Source organism: Oncorhynchus clarkii, chromosome 24, assembly GCF_045791955.1.
Source record: "Oncorhynchus clarkii lewisi isolate Uvic-CL-2024 chromosome 24, UVic_Ocla_1.0, whole genome shotgun sequence".
NCBI classification, from domain to species: domain Eukaryota; kingdom Metazoa; phylum Chordata; class Actinopteri; order Salmoniformes; family Salmonidae; genus Oncorhynchus; species Oncorhynchus clarkii.
Window position 1 is genome coordinate 4,715,592 of NC_092170.1, and position 24,461 is coordinate 4,740,052.

Here is a 24,461-nt window from a genome sequence, read left to right on the forward strand (position 1 = left end):
GGTTAAATAAAGGTGAAATAAAAAGTATCATAAGTCAATTGAATTGCTAAAATATACTTAAGTATCAGAAGTAAAAGTATAAATCATTTCAAATTCCTTATATTAAGTAAACCAGACAGCACAATTTTCTTGGTTTGTATTTATTTAGATAGCCAGGGGCACACTCCAACATAATTTACAAAGGAAGCATTTGTGTTAAATGAGTCTGCCAGAACAGAGGCAGTAGGGATAACCCGGGATGTTCTCTTGATAAGTGGGTGAATTTGACAATTTTTCTGTAAAAACATAACGAGTACTTTTGAGTGTCAGGGAAATGTATGGTGTAAAAAGTAATTTTCTTTAGGAATTTACTGAAGTAAAAGAAGGCAAACAAAATACATAGTAAGGTGCAGATACCCCCTCAAAAACGACTTAAGTAATACTTCAAAGTATTTTTTACAAAGGTACTTTACACCCCTGGGTTACAACAGGCACAAATACAGTAAGCACAACATACCACTGAACATACAGTAATGAGAGCGTAGCAGATATAACAAGCAGCTGTCTCCTCTATTGTTTAAAAGAGGGGACTGCTGCAAATAGAGAAATAAGGAAGGCACTGATGTCTTCATGCCAACATGGGACGACTTGCTTCTTTGCAAAAAAAAAACGTCACGTTGTAGATGTACCTATCTGAGCTCACGCGAGAACTTCAGTTTCATTGCCAGCGGTGTGCGACAGAGACAGCGAAGATGGCGTCGCAGGAGACCGAAGCTTCTCCGCAAGCCAACGGCGAGGTAAAAATGAATTAAATTGTATGACTGTCGTCAAAGTGTGAACGTACCAATATCGGCATATGGCTAACTCGAGCAGTGAATGGCACTGCAGACATTGTTATTGAAGTGTGATCGTTTCACACGCGAGCTTTTTGACGCTGTCAATGCCGGTCGGTTTATAAACGTCCCCCCTGCCTTTCACGGTGCGTTTGTTACAGCATCTTGCAAGTTTGTTATTTTCTGATAAACCGACAACCATATTTCTGATCAAAATAATGAGGTCGGTACTTGGGGTAACAGATCATGTCATGACAGTGGATGATTGGGTTAGCCCGTTTTAACCTAGCTAGTTAGCTACAAGAGTGGCTAGCTAGACTGGCGATGATATTTCGTCAGCCTAGCCAACGTTCGTTTAGCATAATCATTTGTCAATCATTACCTTTAATCGCACTTCCTTTTTTAATGGACTAAAGTTATTACTTGGTAGACTAGGCTAGTCTGCTGCCTATCACTATCAACTGAGTGCTAAACGAATCACAGCCCGGCGCTGAGAATGATCGAACATCTGTGTTTTCTAGATTTTGGTTCGTTAGCTACTTAGTTATGTATGTTAAATTTTATTAGCTAGCAAGCAGATCCGACCGCATGTTTAGCGCTGTACTAGGGTCAGACGGGATTCATGTATAGATTAAGACACGGCGGAGCTGGCGCAAAATATGGCTCGGGAAGCATACCTCAATCCAGGGATGAGAAATGTTGTATTCCGATTTGTCCCATTATCCAAACTGTTACACCGAGAAGTTTGCTGGAAGGGTTAGCTAAAAGAGTTAGGTAACATGCAAAATAGTTAAAATTGCTAAAAAATGTTTTGGTTGTCTGTAATTTGAACTTGCAACCTTTGGGTTGCTAGACATTTGCGTTAAACGCCCAACCAACCACCCTACTTTAATTTTTGTATGTCTTTTGTAATCATACCAAATGTAAAATCTACTAATTTGGGTGTCCTGAATGTACAATTACTATGTTACGTCTAGTCTGAGACCAGGCTGTTTTTCTGGAAAACTGCCCTTTTCATCCTCACGCCACGGCAGCCATTTTGGAATTGCAGTGTCAGCCAATCCGCTTCTTTGTTGTTCAAGGCGACATGCCATTCCATAATGGCTGCTGTGGCTACTGATAACTGTCATTCAATCTTCTCCTGTAACAGTTGGGATAATGGGACAATTCGAAGTACAAAGCATTTATCATCCCTGAATTGGGGTATGTTTTCCAAGTAAGACGCCGAATAATCTAAACAATTTACACGGTGAGCCTGTCTGACCCTAGTGCATCTGTAAGCAAGCGGGTTGGATATTCTTGTTAGTTATTAGCTAACTAACTAGCAAGCTAGTCACTACTCATCAGTTAGCAAGCTAATGTTGACTTCGGTCAAACATCCGTGCACATGCATGCCACGGGACTGTCATCCCCTTCTGAACAGATCGGATCAATTACAAATTTTTGGTTCGTGTGACATTTGCTTTCACTGGGAGACTACGCATGCAAAAAAAAAAAATTAAGAGGGGGGGGGGGGTAATTTCTTGCTGTGTCTCAACAAGCCTCCTGATTTGATAGTTATTAAATCTACTTCAAACGCATTCGCTAGAGGCCCTCTTACCATGCTAGCCTTCAGAGTGGTGTTCTCTAAGGTCCTCATGGCTTGTTTGTGCAGATACTTCTAGTTGATTATCCACTGCATTCACGAGTATCTCCCACTCATAGGAACCAGTTTGGTCCTCTTATCACATATAATGTCACTCATCTCACCAATGAGGAATGCTACAGGAGCCAAGGCAGCAGCTGTCTTTCGATTCCCTCCATGAAAGATTGACAGGTAAAGGGATGTGTTGTCTCTCTTAGCAGTAGGCAAAGCCATTGGTTGTTTTGAAGCTTTTACTCTGTGTCCCATTGGCAGAATTTAGTAGCGGGTAAAATGTTAACCCCAGTTGACAATGTGAGTTGTAAGGATTACCTCTTACTGGGAAAATAACAGTTGGGGTGCCCTCTGTAACAAAACGAAGCATCTGCCACAGATAATGAAATCATTCCAGTCAGTTAACATCATAAGGAAACTGCTGCCTTCACTCAAAAACACTCATGCAGCACTGTTTAGCTTCAGCCTCTTAGGCCATGGTGGTCACTGTGTTGACTGAAACCTTTGACTGTCAATGCAGTTTGTTCTTAGAGGCTTGCTGTCCATCCCTTTTTGTGTTGGTGACATGCAGGGGAGATGTGATTTTCAGAAAGTGGGGCCTGTCTTGTGACTTGGCGTGTGCTTGTCTTTTGTTTCACTGGGCAACAATGCACCCCTGCTTGGGCTTTCTGACTGACACGTTCTTGGCTTGGAATGCTTCCTTCATGCTGCACTCACTCCAAACCATACAACTTAATTAGACAGGATTTGACATGTAAGCAAAACCTATCAAAGTAGCTACATCATCATGGGTCCTAATAGTAGACTTTCAGGGGAACATTAATGCAGTGTAAACCATTGACAAACCTCATGAAATCACTTTCTTTATAAGTGACTCGCATAATTCATTGGTGGCTCTTGAAATGAGTCCCAGACTGGATAACCCCCCGAAGTGCTACCTTCGTCACCCTGGTTTGGGTCTTATTTTTTTTCTCTTGCTCGCTTTAGGTCAAATTTAGTTGATGCTGGAAAATCAAAAATCTTTTCTTATAGTGTTCATGGAAACTGGGAACTTCTGGGTAAAATGTCCTACAGTCGACAAAACAAAATTCACCAAACATGGGTGAATTTTGTTGTCTGTAACCACGTTTCCATCCACCGTTTTTATGCAAGCAAAATCACGACAGCTGTGATGGAAACAGGAAGATTCAATGCAATTTTATAAATGCCGACAGCCTAGGGAGATTAAACATTAAACGGTTAGCTGCTGAAAATACATTTGGCCTGTCATGATATAGGTGAATTTGCAAAAATTAGTGGAATTAAATTGGCGTGTGTATTTTCGTTTGTCGTCATGCATACCGAGGCTAGTTTGAGGAGCGGAATAGTCGATCACCTGTCAAAAAGCCTGCACTGATGAGAAACGTGCTTTTGTCAGCCAAGTCATTGCTCAACAAATAACATGCGACTGCATCTAGAATTGTTTAACTTTGATGGCCACGGTTTTAAAATGAGCTTTTTTTTTTCTTTCTCGATCTCGACTCGTAATAAAAGCACGCCTCCGATTCGAGTGCGTAGGCTAACGTTAGTCAATGGTAAGAAGGCAATCAGCGCGTCACTCACCAGTTTGCAATTTGAGTTTGCGGCAGTATATTAGTTTGAAACCTGAATTTTACTTCAAATAATGAGTCATGTCTTACCTTGCTTCAAAGTAGCATTGCGAAAATCCATACATAGAAACGTGGAGGCAATTATTTTAGACTTCCTCATGCCATTAATCAGCATTTCTCTCATGTTCAAATCAAATTCCCGTCATTTGCGTTTTGGCAAATGTTTTAAAAATACGTTTTATTAGCTGCTTCATTACAGCAGTTGCATGTTAAATAGTAGACCATAGAGACTTTTGACTGTATGAAGCTCTGTGGCTGTTTTGAGCCCCACATTTTTAGGTTAGAAATAGTGTTGCGAAGGCTCGGAAGCCTTCCGGGAAAATTTCCATGGGGAGTTAAGCCTGGGAATTTTGCTTAAATTCATTTTTGAACCTTTTTTTTTGTGGGATACACAGAAGGCAATTCTAGATTTTGTGGCATATTTTAGTTAAACTATCCCCAATTCAATGGAATTGCAACCCTCGGCATGCACAGCGCATTCTTCCATCACATGTACAGCTGATTCTCAAGATCTTGCACACTAATGAGATGCTATTGAGCCCACACTACTACACTGTTTGAGCCAAGGACCACATGCTTTCTGGTACGTTTTGATTACAATACTGGGTGGGTTGAATATATTTTATGACATACATTATTTTTTGTTAACTAGTAAATAGTAGTCTACAGCAAAGTGTGTTTAAATGATTTCTAACTTAACAATTTCTGCTAGTTAGTCTTTGCTACCATGTGGGTTTTTAGCTTGCTTGAACCTGCTAACTGAGTGTTAATTCATCTGTTTCCATACATGTTTAATTAACATATATATATCTTACAAAGGAGTTGTTTAATCTAACTGCCTAACTTTATCTGTACATGGAATAGTATTTTTATTTATTTACATTTTTTACAAATGTTTTTATAACCTTTACAGGCAAATGCCACGGGCACTATCTGACAAAAGTCCCTGTACTTCTATTCGAGGTGAAAATGATGAATTGGACACACAATCAATAGCAACAGCTCATGGTCCTCCTGGAATCAGACGTTTTTTTTTGACTCAATGGAGGAATGTGGGCAGAGAAAAGCTGATGGATGTCTTGCTCGAGCTGTGTATGCAACTGGTTCAGCTCTGATGCTCACAGGCAATGTGTATTGGAAGAGATTTCTGAATGTTCTTCGCCCAGCATACACCCCTCCAACCAGACATGCTTTATCTACTCATTTGCTGGATACAGAGTTCAAGTGAAGGTCAAGCAAATCATTGAGAAAGCAGACTGAATTGCAATCATCTCTGATGGGTGGGCAAGGAATAATTCACTTCATCTCCACCCCTCAACTAGTATTCTACAATAGCACAGACACACCAGTCCTTACGTTGCAGGTGAGCTGAAGGTAGTCATCAATGACCTTGGACCACAGAAGGTATTTGCACTGGTGACAGACAATGCTGCAAACATGAAGGCTGTTTGGTCTAAAGTGGAGGAGTCCTACCCTCACATCACACCCATTGTCTGTGCTGCTCATGCATCGAATCTGCTCTTCAAGGACATCATGGCACTGAAAACAATGGATACACACTACAAGACAGCCAAGGAAATGGTTAGGTATGTTAAGGGTCATCAAGTTATAGCAGCAATCTACCTCAGCAAGCAAAGTGAGAAGAATAAGAGCACCACATTGATGCTGCCCAGGAACACCCTTCGGGGTGCATAATAAGATGTATTAAAAATGCTAGATCACTCACCCATCACTGTGATTTGTATCCTATGGTGCAGTGGACCTCTCTCTCCACCAGGAGGTGATAGCACTGGTACACTTTTGTGTACAAAGTGTTGATGGGACAACTCCCTTTGTATCTGTTCTTTACTGACCAGATCAGTCACTCAATATAGTCTTCGTTCACAATTGCTGCTGTCCTTGTCTGTTCCGGGCTAGAACTGAGATGAACGGGGGGGGAAAATATTTTTCCCATAATGCCCCTTCATCTTGGAACATGCTTTAGGAGATTTTAAAGGTAGGGTAGTTAGTGTCCTTGTCTGTTTTTAAGACTGATCGACAACACTTTCACAACTGCAGTTGTTTCTAAATCTTCAATTTTATCTTTAACTTGTGACACTTTGTATTTTGTGTGTATTCTGTATTTTTCTGTTATGTTTTATGCACACGCTGCTATTAACCTGTTTCGCCTTCTTGCCAGCTCGCCCTCAATCGTTTTTTTAACCTCAATGGGTTTTTACCTGGTTAAATTAAAATTAAGAGTCTACCGACTCCTTGAACCCAGGCCGTTTCCGGAGTAATTTTGAGAGCATGGGTGAAAGAGATTACAGGCTACAAAGGCATTATGACAACCAACCAAAAAGGTACATCTAGCACAATCCAAAACAAAATTTGGGGGTTGTATGTATGCAGTGTACAGAGAAGCTATAGCTAAGGAGGTGTCTGAGACTCCTTTTGCGTCTGTACAGGCAGACGAGACCACTGACGTCTCCTGTACATCACAGATGGTAATAGTGCTGCGCTACATATTGCCAGACAACAGTGTGTGTGAGAGGTTTGTGGAGTTTGTGGAGGTGGACAAAATTGGTGTTGAACACTAAAATGTCAAGAAGCTGGTTGCACAAACTTACGACGGGGCAGCGGTGATGAGTGGTAATGTACGTGGTGTCCAAACGCTACTGAAGGACACTTACCCAAACCAGTAAATTGTGCACTTTCTGTTGGTTACGTCGTTTTGCTGTTTGGGAAAAAATTTAGGTTGTTGACCGGTTAATGAGGGTCAGTTAGTCAGCTCCAAAATGTACCAACATTTGCATCCCTACGACAGACATTTTGTTCGTTAGACATGGTGAGATCTTCTTGTCTGTAAAATGTTTTATGCAAGAAATGGCAGTGGAAACAACTTTTTTTTTAATGCACAAATATTGATATAATAACCATCATATCGAAGTAAACTTGGAGTCGTGATTTGTGGTCCTGCCACTATGACTCGGAAAACAACGCACTTCAGCTAAATAAATAATGAACTTCAGAGGGTGGTGGTGATGAGCTTGATGCTCCTTTACAATAAATATTGAGGGTCTTATTCTAGTGACATGATGGCTGCCGTATGACAAATAAAAAATGAACTTGCTCTTTTGTCCATAATCATCTCGTGTAGGATATACCCGCACTATATCTGCGAGCTGTTGACTAGAGCGCACGCGCCAATACCAGAGTGGGCACTTTTGCTATATAACGCAACATTTAAACCATCAGTAGAGTTGAAAATGCGATGGAAACCCATTTTAACTTGTATTTATTTTATATGGTAAGTAAGAATTTAAGCACAGAAGTTGTGCACTACGTCATCACGCACAACTAGTTAATTTGAGGGGAAAACGTCTTTGGTGGGAAAATGCACATATTTTGTTAACGCAGAGAATATTAGCATAAATCTTTTGCCTAGCTATTGAAATTGCTTTTTTTTAAAAATATATTTTTGCACCCTACATTCCACTTTCAGTGTTGTCCAGAGAACACGCACCAAGACAAGATTGGGCAAGTTTGCTATTTGATAGAAACAGTTTTTGTGACAACCGATGGAATCGCATTGAACTTACTTCCATGAACTGAATCAAAAACTGATGTCCAGAAGGTGTTTTTTATGTCATCACGCACAGCTTTTCATCTGTTACAAGCCAGTTTGATGCAAACACTCCTGTGCATATCTTTTTGATGGATATTCCGCTAGTGGATGGAAACCCATCTTAGGATTCCCTGATTGATAGGGATGCACGATATAGCGGTGAACATATCGGAATCGGCCGATATTAGCTAAAAATGCCAACATCGGTATCAGCCGATGTCTGTTTAGTTCAACGCCGATGTTAAAAACCAATGTCAAAGCTACCGTGCATACCTAATATAACGTAGGTACATGACATAAAAACTCCACGTAAAATTTTGAAACGACTGAACAAATTAACAACGGAACAGAATAGCAAGTAAGTGAAATAAATATGTTTTGATTGTTTTACTGGTAATGGGGACATACTTAAATGCCAACAATAACTTTTTTGTGTGTAACCTTTAGTTAACGAGGCAAGTCAGTTAAGAACAAATTCTTATTTACAATGACGGCCTGGACGAAGCTGGGCCAATTGTGTGCGGCCCTATGGGACTCCCAATCACGGCCGGATGTGATACTGCCTGGATTAGAACCAGGGACTTTAGTGACGCCTCTTTCACTGAGATGCAGTGCCTATTTAACTGTACTAGAATGCTGAAAAGGCCGCTAAAATGTTTAAATATTGGTTATTTGTATCGTTTCGTATCTTGGCAAGGAAAATATTGGATATCGGTATCGGCCAAAATATTTAATATCGGTGCATCACTACTGATTTGGTGTGTGTGTGTGTGTGTGTGTGTATGCGTGTGTGTGTAGGTGAGCAGCAATGGAGCTGCTGCAGCCGTGGATGGCCAGGCCATACAGACTGCTGTTGGGGACCCTGCACAGCCCCCGCCGGCTCCACCACCCAACGCATGGTCGGTCATAAAGGGAGTACTCTTCAGGTGGGTCAGAGATGTGTGCACGGAAAGTATTCAGACCCTTTTACTTTGTCCATATTTTGTTACATTACAGCCTTATTCTAAAATTGATTAAATCTTCTTTTTTTTCGCTCATCAATCTACACACAATACCCCGTACTGAGAAATCAAACTGAAATATCACATTTACACAAGTATTCAGACCTCTTTACTCAGTATTTGAAGCACCTTTGGCAGCAATTACAGCCTGGAGTCTTCTTGGGTATGATGCTACAAGCTTGGCCCAACTGTATTTGGGGAGTTTCTCCCATTCTTCTCTGCAGATCCTCTCAAGCACTGTCAGGTTGGATGGGGAGTGTCGCTGCACAGCTATTTTCAGGTCACTCCAGAGATGATCGGGTTCAAGTCCGGGCTCTTGCTGGGCCACTCAAGTACATTGAGACTTGTTCCCCTAGCCACTCCTGCGTTGTCTGTGTGGTTGGAAAGTGAACCTTTGCCCCAGTCTGAGGTCCTGAGCAGGTTTTCATCAAGGAACCCTCTCTGTACTTTGCTCCGTTCATCTTTCCCTCGATCCTGACTGATATCACATTCCCTGCCGCTGAAAAACATCCCACTGCATGTTGTTGCCACCACCATGCTTCACCATAGGGATGGTGCAAGGTTTCCTCCAGATGTCACAATTGGCATTATGGCCAAAGAGTTCAATCTTGGCATCATAAGAAACCAAGGTGCACGATGGCGCACACGGAATCCAAACCGGCTGCACGTGTGCCATCGTGCATAAATGCATATTTTATCCCCCCACACCAAACGCGATCACGACACTCAGGTTGAAATATAAAAACAAACTCTGAACCAATTACATTAATTTGGGAACAGGTTGAAAAGCATTAAACATTTAAGGCAATTTAGCCAGCTAGCTTGCACTTGCTAGCTAATTTGTCCTATTTAGCTAGTTTGCTGTTGCTAGCTAATTTGTCCTGGGATATAAACATTGTTGCTATTTTACCTGAAATGCACACGGTCCTTCTACTCCGACCAATTAATCCACACATAAAACGGTCAACCAAATAATTTCCAGTCATCCTCCCAGGCTTTTTCTTCTCTGGACTTTATATTGCGATTGGCAACTTTCATAAATTAGGTGCATTTCCGCCACCGCCCTCGTTCGTCTTTCAGTCACCCACGTGGGTATAACCAATGAGGAGATGGGAGAGTCAGGAGTTGCAGTGCAATCTGCGTCACAAATAGAACTGACTTCTATTTTAGCCCTTGGCAACGCAGATGCTCGTTGGCGCGCGCGAGCAGTGTTGGTGCAATAATTGTTATTTTGCGACGCGAGCGGTCAAGTCATGGTATAAGTGTAAATATTGCTGTTACATTGCACAACCTTCAATGTTATGTCATAATTATGTAAAATTCTGGCAAATTAATTATGGTCTTTGTTAGGAAGAAATGGTCTTCACACAGTTCGCAACGAGCCAGGCGGCCCAAACTGCTGCATATACCCTGACTCTGCTTGCACTGAACACAAGAGAAGTGACACACTTCCCAGAGTTAATATTTACTGCTAACTTGCATTTCTTAACGAAGTGTGCAAGTTTAAAAAAATATACTTGTGTATTGATTTTACGAAAGGGATTGGTGTTTATGGTTAGGTACATTGGTGCAACGACAGTGCTTTTTTTTGTGTGAATGCGCTTGTTAAATCATCACCAGTTTGGTGAAGTAGGCTGTGATTCAATAAATTAACAGGCACCGCATTGATTATTTGCAACGCAGGACAAGCTAGTTAACTACACATGGTTGATGATATTACTAGTTTAACTAGTGATTATGTTAATTGTTTTTTTTATAACATAAGTTTAATGCTAGCTAGCAACTTACCTTTGCTCCTTGCTGCATTCACGTAATCGGCACCCAAAAATGCTGATTATCGATTATGAAAGCTTGAAATTGACCCTAATTAATCGGCCATGTCGACCTCTAGTACGCACTGCCCTCTGTAGTGCCTTAAGGTTGGATTCCGAGCAGTTCCCATACCAGGTGGTGATGCAACCGGTCAGGATGCACTCGATGATGTAGCTGTGGGACTTTTTGAGGATCTGGGGACCCGTGTCAAATCTTTTCAGTCTCCTGTTTCTAAGACAGTCATGACTGTCTTAGCGTGTTTTGACCATGATAGTTTGTTGGTGACGTGGACACCAAGGAACTGTAATCAATCCTCTCCAACATCTGATGCTAAAGATATATATATATAAATAAAAACACTAGTCTTTATCTCAACCTTTGTTTCAGACACACACCCTTTATGGTAGATTTTAAGTGGGATCGTTGGGACTACACTATGCTACTAACCTAGCATTTAACCCTTACCATAACTGTTTTAAATTTCAACTTTAATGGGGTGATGTCATTTGGGTGGTCCCAATCATAGAAATGTAATTCTATTTCTATGGTTCCAAGCATCCCACTTAGAAAAAACAACCTTTTTACACATTTGACTAAAAGTTTAATTGGTTTCAATTGGACTTACTTGACTTTCTTCTTCTCTTTCCTCATCCTCTACAGGATCTTTGTCATCTGGGCCATCAGTAGCTGGTTCCGCAGAGGGTCCTCTACACCAGACCCCAGTACCCCAGCTGGGGCACCGCATTTACCCAGCCGAAACCTTTTCCCCAAGGAAAGCCTCATGGTACACCAGCCTTTTCACACCGTTCTGCATAAGCGATTAACCCCAGGTCATGTGACAGTATTGACTTCCTGGTTGACCTTTTGGTCTGTGCCTGCCGCTCAGTGGTAGTTCTCTGGGTGAGTTGTGTGCACAACTTGTCTCCGTTGATGAGCTTTATCCTGGCTAGCTTGTTGACTTGCACTCAGTAATTAGTTCACCCTGCTGGCCAAAGAAGCTGTGCCACAGCAAACAACCACCCAAAGTGGTTGAGAGCAAGTCAATAAGAGAATATGGAAATACATTACATGAAGAATAAGTGATAACCTGTTTTCTTTTTGCCCTCAGGACCTGTATGTGTACATCTCCCAGGACGAGGTGTTCTCTGACTTCAACGACACACAGTCCCTGTTCTGGTTCCATAGAGACCTGGTCTACGGAGACTGGAACACTGGAGAAGATGGGGACGGCTGCTATGAGCACTCAATAGATCTGAACATCCCAGAGGTGAGGGAGCAGGAGGGAGAAGTGAAGGTAGAATGTCCATTTTCTAATCTCTTTCTCTTTCGCTGATCCTATGTGCTACAGAAGGTGCAAATGAATGGTTCCCTCTACATCCACGTGTATTTCACAAAGACTGGATTCCACCCAGACCCCAAACGCAAGGGCCAGTATCGTCGGCTAGCGACAGTCCATGCCACGCGGAGTAAGTAACCGACCCCCCCCCCCCCCCACCACCACCACTCTGGTGCATGCATGACCTTTTCAAAGTAGTATGTCAGTGGTTTGACTCACGTTTTCCTCTTTGACTCTTTCAGTGCTGAACAAGTTCAAACGCAGGAAGTTCGTCAAGACTAAGAACCTGCTGACGGGGGAGACCGAGACCGACCCGGAGATGATCAAGGTCGGCTGTGTTTACCATGATGCATAGACCCTATTTTTGTATTCAGTCAGTAAACCCAGTCCGTACAGTATTGATTGACTGCCGTTCCTCTTTTCTCCCCCCACCCCAGCGAGCGGAGAGCCACGGCCCAGTGGAGATCATCTCCCACTGGCACCCTAACCTCACCATCAACATGGTGGATGACCATACAGCCTGGGTCAAGGGCTCGGTCCCACCTCCACTGGACCAACGTAAGCTCTACCAACCTATTCTCACGCTTCTCAGTGGTTCAGACCAGAGCATGTACTAAGAGGGTTGAGATCTACTACTTCTTTACAAATATCTAACTAAAGGGGAAATACCTTATTTTTGTTGTTTTGTTACTGCTCTATTCAGTTTCATTTTCTCAACCCATTCTTTTTACCCTCCACAACCCTACAGATGTGAAGTTTGACGCGGTGAGCGGCGACTACTATCCTATTGTCTACTTCAACGACTACTGGAACCTGCAGAAAGACTACTATCCCATCAATGAGAGCCTGCAGTCGCTGCCTCTGCGCCTGTCCTACTGCCCGCTGTCCCTGTGGCGCTGGCAGCTCTACGCTGCCCAGAACGCCCGCTCACCATGGAACTTCCTGCCAGAGGACACCTACGAGCAGTCTGACGAGGACCAGGACTCTGTCAAGGTCAGGGGTTAGAGGTCCTATGACCCCTGCTGGGGCAGTGTGTACATTTTTGTTTTGCTTTTGCTCCTCCAATTTAGCACATCGTAGAATCAAACTGGTCCCGGAGTCTGGACCCCATGTTGTTTCCCTGGTAACAGTGGCTAAGGAACTGTTGTCTCTGTAGGTGGCCCTGCTGGAAACCAACCCCTACCTCCTGGGCGTGACCATTGTGGTCTCAATCGTTCACAGCGTCTTCGAGTTTCTGGCATTCAAGAATGGTGAGCTCACTGTGCTTCTTTTTTTCCCACAGCTTAACTGCCTATTACATGTATTTTGTGTGGTTGAATGTTCTTTCTATTCTGGTGTGTGTGTGTTAGACATCCAGTTCTGGAACAGCAGGCAGTCCATGGAGGGTCTCTCTGTGCGCTCCATCATCTTCGGGGTGTTCCAGTCCCTGGTGGTGCTGCTCTACATCCTGGACAATGAGACCAACTTCGTGGTGCAGGTCAGTGGGTTTTTCCATTTGTGTGTGTGTGTAATATATATATATATATATATCACCAGACCCTTTGTAATGTCATTCATCATGACAGGCTCTGTAGGGATGTCGTTCATGACCATTGTACTAGAGCAGAGTGGTCCCTTCTCTAATCCCCAGCTCGTGTCCCATAACAGGTCAGCGTGTTCATCGGCCTGCTCATCGACTTCTGGAAGATCACCAAGGTCATGGACGTCAAGGTGAGATGGAGAACAGGTATTTCTCTTGTTTTCGGGTTGCACAAATGAATCCCTGTTTGTTAGCTAATCTGGATGTCGGTTTCCCCTTAGTTGGACAGAGAGAACAAGTTGTTCGGGATCCTCCCACGCTTATCAATAAAAGACAAGTCCACGTACGTGCAGTCCTCCACCAAAGTCTTCGACGACGTAAGGAAACTCGTCAACGCCACACACAATACAACGCCTTTTATTGACCGCTAGAATGGCAACTCTTTTACTGACGTTTTTTTGTCCTGTCCTCTTCCCTCTGCGTAGATGGCGTTCAAGTACCTGTCATGGCTGCTCTACCCTCTGTTCGGGTGCTATGCTGTCTACAGTGTGCTGTACCAAGAGCACAAAGGCTGGTACTCATTCGTACTGGGCATGCTCTATGGCTTCTTGTTAACCTTTGGTGAGTCACGGTTGGTCATTGTTCAGAAATGGGATTGTAAATATTTTGTTGTTGTTTATTTTTCTGGTCTTGGAAAATCCTCGTTTTCTATGCTGTGATGATCAAATCGCTAAATATCAGTTGCACAGTCCAGGACAAGTGAGAGTCTATGCCGTCTTAATCCTCATTTTACATAGCCTGATCCCTATTGACAGTCTGTCCGAGCAGACAGTCGAGCCTTATTGACCCGTAAGTCTATAATTATTGATAGTCTGTCCTTGTTAACACATTCTCTCCTAAATGTCTCTTTATTAATTGACATCCTAAGTGATATTCGACCCTAAGTGACACTGTCGGAGACGGACTAAGTGCGACGCTCATCGTTTCTTTGATCTGATTCGTCGTGGTGTCTGCTTTGTGATTTGGCTCAGGTTTCATCACGATGACGCCACAGCTGTTCATCAACTATAAGATGAAGTCCGTGGCCCACCTCCCATGGAGGATGCTCACCTACAAGGCACTGAACACCTTCATCGACGACCTGTTCGCCTTTGTCATCAAGATGCCCATGATGTACAGGATAGGATGTCTCAGAGACGGTGCGTTATTACTCACTGCCCTCCAACACACACACACATTTCATAGACTTAAGTAGAGTCCATCCCGGGTCTTAACAATGACTATCCCATTGATGTGAGCGGAGAAAAAAAACATTTAAAAAAGAGTTCCCTTAGGGGTTTAACGGTACACGTATTTATACCGAACCGTTTGTTTCTGGCTGCATCGTGGACCTGAATGAATGCATCCCAAAAATATATGAACAAAGTAATAACACTAGGCCTGCAGCCTGTCTACGCTGCATTGTCTGCCTTTTTGAGTACGTCTGAGCTGAAAAATAACATGTTCAGGCTGTTCCGTTAACGACTACAGTGGTTCCTCATTTGAAATCATACTGTAGTGTCGTGAACGATATGTCGGTGAGTCGCAGTGCTTGCAGTTAATACTCATTTAAAACACCAGAGGGCATATTTGATCACATCTTCTCCATCTAGTCTTTTTATCCTTCTTTTTATTGACGGAAACACAAAGATGTTGATAAACAAAAACCGTATACTACTTTCTATTGGCTGTAAAGTATATACTGTACATCATGACCCAATAAGGTTGTTTTGATTATGTGGATTATAATTGTCATTTGTAGGGGGTTGAAGCATTTTCGTCAGGGCAAATCAGGTCTGTGGTATTGAGTTAGACATTTCAAACTTTAGTCTTGTGTCAGGTGAACTGTTGTATCTTTTGGTTTGCTCGTTTTGTTTAAGCGTTTCAGTTATAAAAAAAATAAGAAACGAAAGGGAGCCTTGAATAATTAAACAATATATGAGCTGCAACAAGTTGGCTAAAGCAATTGCAATCACGATTGAAAGCGACTGTTTTTAATCTTTGGTTGTGCTATTATTGTATTTGTTGTGTTACAAATCGTCATTAAAAAAAAAACAATTCTCAGCTGTCAATTGCCAAATATCTCAATTCTTATTAGCCAATGCCCATCACGTGATCGGGTCCTTATCAGGCATCGCAGCTTCGAAGTAACAACTGAGACATAAACTGAACAAGTTCCACAGACATGTGACTAACAGAAATTTAATAATGTGTCCCTGAACAAAGGGGGGGTCAAAATCAAAAGTAAGTCAGTATCTGGTGTGGCCGCCAGCCCCATTAAGTACTGCAGTGCATCTCCTCCTCGTGGACTGCACCAGATTTGCCAGTTCTTGCTGTGAGATGTTACCCCACTCTTCCACCAAGGCACCTGCAAGTTCCCGGACATTTCTGGGGGGAATGGCCCTAGCCCTCACCCTCCGATCCAACAGGTCCCAGACGTGCTCAATGGGATTGAGATCCGGGCTCTTCGCTGGCCATGGCAGAGCAATGACATTCCTGTCTTGCAGGAAATCACGCACAGAACGAGCAGTATGGCTGGTGGCATTGTCATGCTGGAGGGTCATGTCAGGATGAGCCTGCAGGAAGGGTACCACATGAGGGTGGAGGATGTCTTCCCTCTAACGCATAGAGTTGAGATTGCCTGCAATGACAACAAGCTCAGTCCGATGATGCTGTGACACACCGCCCCAGAACATGACGGACCCTCCACCTCCAAATCGATCCCACTCCAGAGTACAGGCCTCGGTGTAACGCCTATTCCTTCGACGATAACTGTGAATCCGACCATCACCCCTGGTGAGACAAAACCGAGACTCTTCAGTGAAGAGCACTTTTTGCCAGCTCTGTCTGGTCCAGCGACGGTGTGTTTGTGGCCATAGGCAACGTTGTTGCCGGTGAGGACAGGCCTACAAGCCCTCAGTCCAGCCTCTCTCACTGATGGAAGGATTGTGCATTCCTGGTGTAACTCGGGCAGTTGTTGTTGCCATCCTGTACCTGTCTGTGCAGGTGTTGTTACACGTGGTCCGCCACTGCGAGGACGATCAACTCCCGTCCTGTCTCCCTGTAGCGCTTTCTTGGGCGTCTCATAGTACGGACATTGCAATTTATTGCCCTGGCCACATCTGCAGTCCTCATGCCTCCGTCACGCAGATGAGCAGGGACCCTGGGCATCTTTCTTTTGGTGTTTGTCAGAGTCAGTAGAGAACTTCGGACACTAAAGAGGCTTTTCATAACTGTGACCTTAATTGCCTACCTTCTGTAAGCTGTCTTAACAACCGTTCCACAGGTGCATGTTCATGAATTGTTTATGGTTCATTGAACCATGGGAAACGGCGTTTAAACCCTTTATAATGAAGATAGGTTAAGTTATTTGGATTTTTAGAAATTATCTTTGAAAGACAGGGTCCTGAAAAAGGTCAGTTTCTTTTTTCTTTTTTTTGCTGAGTTTCTATTTTCAACATGCATTATATAGTGATGGTTTTATATCAATTACACCTATTGTAGTTGAAAAAAGCTTGCCCAGTTTTCCAATTGTTTTTTTTTTACTGGTTCCACATCTGTATTACATCACTAGGTGGAGACATTGACCATAGTACCCCAAACCCTGAGTACCGACCTGTATGGTCTACCACATGTCTCATTAGCACCACCAGCTGACGATTTCTCCTTAATTGTCTTCCCCATGCCCTAATAGGAACTTGTCCATTCACTTTGTGATTATTCTGAAGAAGGCCATTGAAGGCCTCAACATCATTCTTTTAAACCTGTTTAGCGAAAGTAAAGTTTTAGTGTTGAGCGAGCGTTGTGCCTTTTCCATTCCAATGTGTTCGTCATATAAAAATGAGAAAAACATTTATTTTAACAGCTCCAAAGCAATTGCCTGTCTATGGCTCAGGAACCACTTGCCTCTTTCTGTAATCAAGATACCTGCTGGTAACTCTTGTTGGATTCTGGGTTAAACTTGGAACATTTGCTATCCTAGGAACTATGTTTTACATCAGAAGTTGGTGGCTTTGGAATGTGCTAGGTGGACGGGAGGAAGTCACAGGATTGCTATAGGGGATAGGGATGGACGGACATCTGTGGACTAGGAAAATGAGGGGTTGAGGTCAGGTCAGATCCCCTTAAGGGAGAAATGATGATTTATTACCCTATTACTTTGTCTCCAACTTGGAGTGTATATACTAACTTGGAGTGTATATACTAACTTGGAGTGTGTATATACTAACTTGGAGTGTGTATATACTAACTTGGAGGGTATATACTTGTTGTGGTGGAAACATGTGTCTAGTGCAGCTCTAATGATCCTCTGGGAAGAATACACATGGTTAAGCTTTCAGAGTGTCAGAGTTTTATTACTCTGAGAATCAGAGCACTTAACTGTTAAGACAGCTTATGGGGTCTCCTGTAGGCCGTCATTGTAAATAAGAATTAGTTCTAAATAAGAATGAGTTAAATAAAGGTTAAAATAAAATGTTTTTAAAAAATCTGTCAATGACATTAAGACTAAACCGGACACGCTCTTAGGCCTACAGCTGAGTGGTGGTTATACAAGGCTATAGCGATAAGAAACCATCTAATGACATGACTTATTATAATGATGATCATAATTGTAAAAACAATAAGGAGATGAAGAAAAAGGAGGGTAGAGAAGCGAGAGCTGCTTGCATATTATGTGTGAAACCGATGGTGTTGGATTACAATACCTTTTCTGCCTGTTTGGAACCGTGTAAACAACACGAATACCAGAGAATCTGTTCTAACAAACATTTTGTAAAGCCTTTTATTAAAGCATAGCAAAGATTTTAAAAACAGACTGCTTGCTTTACCCAACATTTATCCGACATTTTGCAGTTGTGTGATACTTGGTACTCACGGAGTCAGTAGACTATTAAATAAACTCAAACAGGCAAATGAAGCAGGATCCGTCTCATTCCTGTAGACATACACTACATGACCAAAGGTATGTGGAAACCTGCTCGTTGAACATCTCATTCCAAAATCATAGGAGTTTTAATATGGACTTGGTCCCCCCTTTGCTTCTATAACGTCCTCCACACTTCTGGGAAGGCTTTCCACTAGATGTTGGAACATTGCTGCGGGGACTAGCTTGCAGTCAGCTTTCCAATTCATCCCAAAGGTGTTCATTGAGGTTGAGTTCAGGGCTCTGTGCAGGCCAGTCAAGTTCTACCACACCGATCTCGACAAACCATTTCTGTATGCACCTCGCTTTGTGCACGGGGGGCATTGTCATGCAGAAACAGGAAAGTGCCTTCCCCAAACTGTTGCCACAAAGTTGGAAGCACATAATCGTCTTGAATGTCATTGTATTCGGTAGCATTAAGATTTCCCTTTCACTGGAACTAAGGGGCCTAGCTCGAACCATGAAAAACAGCCCCATCCTCCACCAAACTTTACAGTTGGTGCTAAGCATTGGTTCAGGTAGCATTCTCCTTGCATCCGCCAAACCCAGATTAGTCTGTCATCACTCCAGAGAACGCGTTTCCACTGCTCCAGAGTCCAATGGTGGCGAGCTTTACACCACTCCAGCCGACGCTTGGTATTGCGCATGGTGATCTTAAGCTTGTGTGCGGTTGCTCAGACATGGAAACCCATTTCATGAAGCTCCCAACGAACAGTTCTTGTGCTGACGTTGCTTCCAGAGGCAGTTTGGAACTCGGCAGTGAGTTGCAACCGAGGACATCATTTTTACGCGCTACGGCACTCGGTGGTCCCATTCTGTGAGCTTGTGTGGCCTACCCCTTTGAAGCTGAGCCACTGTTGCTCCTAGATGTTTCAATTTCACAGAGCTTCCAGTTGACCGGGGCAGCTCTAGCAAGGCAGACATTTGACAAACTGACTTGTTGGAAAGGTGGCATCCTATAACATTGCCATGTTGAAAGTCACTGAGCTCTTCAGTAAGGCCATTCTACTGCCAATTTGTCTACGTAGATTGCATGGCTGTGTGCTCAATTTTATACACCTGTCAGCAACAGGTGTGGATGAAATGGCCGAATCCACTCATTTGACAGGTGTCCACCTACTTTTGTGTGTGTGTGCGTGCGTGCGTATACATACATACATACATACATACATACATACATACATACATACATACTGTAGTGTATACGGATGATTTATAAAGATGGGCACGTTTAACCGTTAGGCTGTTGATTATAGATCTATTTATACTGAACAAAAACATATAAATGCAGCAATTTCAAAGGAGTTACAGGTCATACAAGAACATCTGTGAAGTTTAAATAAATTCAGTAGGCCCTAATCTATGGAATTCAAATGATAGACAGATACCTTTTTTAAGGTTGTGAGGCCCGTTGGACGTACTGCCAAATTCTCTAAAACGACGTTGGTGTCCATGGTTCGGCTTATGGTAGAGAAATGAACATTTTAAATTACTTCGCAACAGCTCTGATGGACATTCCTGTAATCAACATGCCAATTGCGCGCTCCCTTGCCTTGAGATATCTGTGGCATTGTGTTGGGACAAAAGTGAACATTTTAATGGCCTTCTATTGTCCCCAGCACAAGCTACACCTGTGTAATGACCATGCTGTTTAATCAGCTTCTTGATATGCCACACCTGTGAGGTGCATGGATTATCTTGGCAAAGGAGAAATGTTCACTAACCGGGATGTAAACCAACTTTAACATTTTTGAGAAATACGCTTTTTGTGCGTTTGGAAAATGTCTGGGATCTTTTATTTCAGCTCATGAAACATGGGACCAACACTTTACATGTTGTGTTTCATATTTTTGTTCAGTGTAATTAAGTTGGTGTTTCCTCAATTTGCACTTTTATGCACAAAGCAACATATAGGGAAAGGCGACAATTCAATGGTCACTGAAGATTGTTTCAGAACCATGGACAGCTCTATTTTTCAGCAAAGGGCTGATTGACTCACTTATTTGTAGCTTTTGTTCAAAATAAGTTATACTACAAAGCAGGGTTAAATGCATACTTTCTGATTGTCTTTAGCATGTTTATTGCTGCGTATATGCGCCCATTCTCGGTTGTTGAGAATATGGGGATTCAGCACCTCATGAACGTGCTCGAGACTATGAAACTGGAACCCTCGCACCCGTTTCAGAGTGGGTCCTACCCGTTTGCTATCTAAGCAAGGTAAAGCCGACGTTCTCAATGAATTGGCCAACGCATCATGTGTTGAGCTTACTACAGATCAGTGATGGGCAACTCCAGTCCTCAGGGTGTAGAGTGGTTTCACACTTCTCCCCATCCTAATCAAACACAGCTGAATAAACTAATTGCATTCTAAACTGAAGATCATGATTAGTTGATTGTTGGAGTCAGGTGTGTTAGCTGGGGCAAAAGTGTGACACCAATCAGGCCCCAGAGGATTGGAGTAGCCCATCCCTGCTACAGATGGATCTCCATGCCTACAGAGAGCTAATTAAATGATAACAAAATCTATATTGTAAAAGTGCATTTCCTGCAATTCTCCACATTATGGCATAGGGTGGAGGCAAATGTTTTCAGTTTTAAATATGATCACTCGTGATCAATGTGCCCCACCCCGGTCAGTAATTCAAAACATGCTTACTTCAAGTTTAGAAAGCTGGCCGCAAGACTAACTAAACATGAAAATATTTTTTTGTGCTGAAATGGGCTAATTGAGTGAGTGACTGATGCACAGCCACATGGTTTAATTGCAGCTTGTGTTGTCTATTATTCTAAGTCTTAACAGTAAGTTGAGACCCAGGCTGAGTTGGTCCACCGGCCTACAAAATGTTCTGCGGGCTCATCCCTGGTGTAGATTAAAGGGACAGGTTAAGGATTCTCAAGCCTTGAGACAATTGACACATGGGGTGTCAACTCAATATTAGGAAGGTGTCCGTAATGTACAATGTCTGAGCCATGTTTACATATTGATTTCACACAGATATTGCAATTTGTTGATGAGTAATTGTTTTCATTTAAGAAAAGGCAAAGTGTTGGTACTCCTGATTTGTACTCTAATCAGCCATTATATATGACTAATGATCATACATGGAATCAGGAATACCAACACTTTGTATTTTAAAGGGCCAAAAATGTTGCTACAGTAACTATTGGCATTTCATTTTCCCGCTGTACCGAAACCGAACGGTGACCCCAAAACCACAATACGTACCCAACCATGTGTTTTGCTGAACATTACACCCCTAGTTTTGATACCCAAGGCTTATTGTCAGGGAAGATTTTACAGGTTTTAGTAGGCGCAACTGACTCAACACAGAAGTTGGCATAGTCTGAAATAACATCTGTGACTTCATCAAGATCAGAGCTGCTGTCCTCATACCTCCCACATAGTAGAGTCAAAACACCCCTGGAGACCAAATACCTCCCACATAGTAGAGTCAAAACACCCCTGGAGACAAGTGATACTGTTGTCATTCCAGATCTGGACAGTTATAACTGTTTTAACCTAATATGTACCCAACCATGGGTTTTGGTGAACATTACACCCCTGTAATAACTCTTATGTTTCCCTCCCACAGACGTAGTATTCTTTGTCTACCTGTACCAGCGCTGGATCTACAGGGTGGATCCCAACCGGATGAATGAATTTGGCACCAGCGGAGCAGAACCCACTGGAGTGGACCCTAACAAGGACAGCACAGCACAGGGGGAGGTCACAGCCACAGGGGAGGTCGCCGCCATAACAGAAAAAGCAGAGGAGGAGAAGAAGAACGATTAACATGACCAACCTATCCGCCTTTCTCTCCCTCGCTCCTGGGGCGAAGCGGACCTGTGGAAACCAGGCAGTGAAATGTCACTTGCCAGGGAAAAGGAGTCATTGTATTCTGTCATGGACACCGCTACATATTTCTGTTTAACTCTCTTCTTTGTGTGGGGATCTGCAGCAAATCGTAATTAATGTAGACTCACTTTTTTCTTTTTATTTCTGCAGTTCAAGTGAAACGTGATGTACTGTAATCGTTATCTTTTTCTATGGGTAACAGTAATGTTTTGGAAGCAAGATTGTGAATGTGGGAGATCCAGTTGAGGGTGGAAGGTACATATCTCCGTATTTTCAGATCTTTGCGCCATTTATGGATTTCTTGTGATTTTTTTTATTTTTTATTTTTCATTCCGTGTGTGAACACAGTGTGTCATGGTGGGGTAACTGGAAATTGGTGAGTAGTGCTGGAGGAAACTGGAAGGGTCCAGAGCCAGGGCAACGTGAAGGGAACCAAGATGGACGACCTGTCTAACCAACACTACCCACAGAAGACAGACTACCCTCCATTTTTAAACAAATGGTCGATGTTCCAAACTTGAACAGAAAAAGCCTTGTAGGTATTAATATAAATACATTAATATTATTGACTTGATTTCTGTTTTCAGTCATTTGAATTTATTTAGTATGTTCTGAAACTACAGAATCTCAGCTTGTAATGTTAATACTGATGTCAAAATGTCTTGCAATAGCTGATTTACAAGTCTTTTTGCCTGGACTTCTGATTTTTGAATTATTTTACTACATTCACACGCCAAGCAGGACCACCTTGACATACAGTCTACAAGACATTAACAACCCACCCTCAGAACAGCCTCATAGCGCCGGGGCATGGACACTACAAGGTGTCAAATACGTACAACAGGGATGCTGGCCAATGTTGACTCCTATGCTTCCCACAGTTGTCAGGTTGGCTGGATGTCCTTTGGGTGGTGGACTATTCTTGATACACATGGGAAACTGTTCAATGTGAGATGGTTTAAAGCAGTGTTTCTCAAACTATGTCCTGGGGCTGTACTTTTTTTTTCTTTTTTTTTTCCCTAGCACTTCACATTCAAATAATCAACTAATCATCAAGCTTAGATTATTTTAATCCGCTGTGTAGCGCTTGGGCAAAAACCAAAACATGCACCCTTTAGGGTCCCCAGGACTGAGTTTTGGAAACGCTGACATAAAGGCATCCCGCAGTAAAGTCAAACACCTACACAAATAATTACTTTTTCCCCCAATTTATTTCTCCCATAGGAGATGTTTAGAAACACTTAAAATAAGGGCTGTTCAGTCTTAACAGGCCGTGATGAGTTATTAACCGTGTAAATCTCTCGGACAAGGTGATTTATCAATATATTTGGCTATTTATTCTCAGCTTTTAGAAATGCTAATTGGCATCAAAGTAGACGACATGCAAGATGACAAATCCCTGCAAGCACACGTATTGTGTACATTTCAAACTTACCCAAGACAGCTCTCCGAATTGTCAATTTAAGGAAATTTAGCCATTTTATTCCTTACTAAATGTAGTTAACAGATGGTTAATCCAGAAATCCTTACCTTTTCCTCGTTTCGGCAGTCTCACCCAGAGCATCATGGGCATGGTTATCAAAACATGATGCCAGTTTAAGACTTCACAAAACAGGTCCCTTATTTTAAGTGTTTCTAGAATAGGTTAAATGGGTATTATTGCTCATACTGTGGTACTCTAAGAACATATTTTCATTAAACTAGCACCATTTAAAGGGGCAAATTGTAGTTCAAGCAAATGTCCAGGCAACTTCTGAAGGTACACCCCACTACTGTCTTTGGTAAACAGCTGAGGGATGGATGTAACCACTGTTGAAATAAACCCGTAAGACAAACTATATTCTTTAAGAATTAATGGGTGTTGTCGTGAGAATTTTCAATCCCAATGATAACTCAAATAATTTATAACTTTGACCAATTCCCAGAGGTTTGTAAGACCCTGGGTTTAATAATAATTAGGCGAAGTCTCAGATTGTGCAAAAGGTTAATTCTTTATTCAGAGAGTACTCTGAAGTCAAAAATGAGAACAGTCATTTTATAATTCACACACACATCAGTAGAAACTCTGCCTCCCTTTAGGTGGGCTGTATTTTTCCACAATACTAACACTTTTCTTCCAGCTTGGCAGTTTCTAGCTGTTCCTCTCCTCCCTAGATTAGAGGGACCTTGGAAAGGGCCTCTTTCCTGTCGTACGTTTTCAGTGTTATAACTAAGTCATCTGTGGTTCACATTGCTACAAAGTAACACAATGTTTTTTATCTTAACTTGTT

The 24,461-nt window shown here is 42.5% G+C and overlaps 1 protein-coding gene across 1 annotated transcript; it reads left to right on the forward strand.

Annotated features, from left to right (window-relative positions):
- The first annotated feature begins 689 nt into the window (after window positions 1–689).
- On the forward strand, window positions 690–24,026 carry LOC139383132 (putative lipid scramblase CLPTM1). The gene is made up of 15 exons (XM_071127479.1): window positions 690–776; window positions 8,503–8,630; window positions 11,178–11,301; window positions 11,626–11,784; window positions 11,866–11,983; window positions 12,096–12,181; window positions 12,291–12,411; window positions 12,602–12,846; window positions 13,010–13,103; window positions 13,203–13,330; window positions 13,501–13,563; window positions 13,654–13,749; window positions 13,858–13,993; window positions 14,404–14,571; window positions 21,929–24,026. Exons 1-15 carry the CDS (start codon window positions 732–734, stop codon window positions 22,126–22,128), a joined length of 1,911 nt encoding a protein of 636 aa, XP_070983580.1. The 5' UTR covers window positions 690–731; the 3' UTR covers window positions 22,129–24,026.
- Window positions 24,027–24,461: the final 435 nt, after the last annotated feature.

Coding starts and splice junctions, on each gene's coding strand:
- LOC139383132 (XM_071127479.1), top strand. CDS start 732: ATGGCGTCGCAGGAGACCGAAGCTTCTCCGCAAGCCAACGGCGAG. Junction 8,631..11,177: donor ATAAAGGGAGTACTCTTCAG/GTGGGTCAGAGA, acceptor CATCCTCTACAG/GATCTTTGTCATCTGGGCCA. Junction 11,785..11,865: donor TAGATCTGAACATCCCAGAG/GTGAGGGAGCAG, acceptor TATGTGCTACAG/AAGGTGCAAATGAATGGTTC.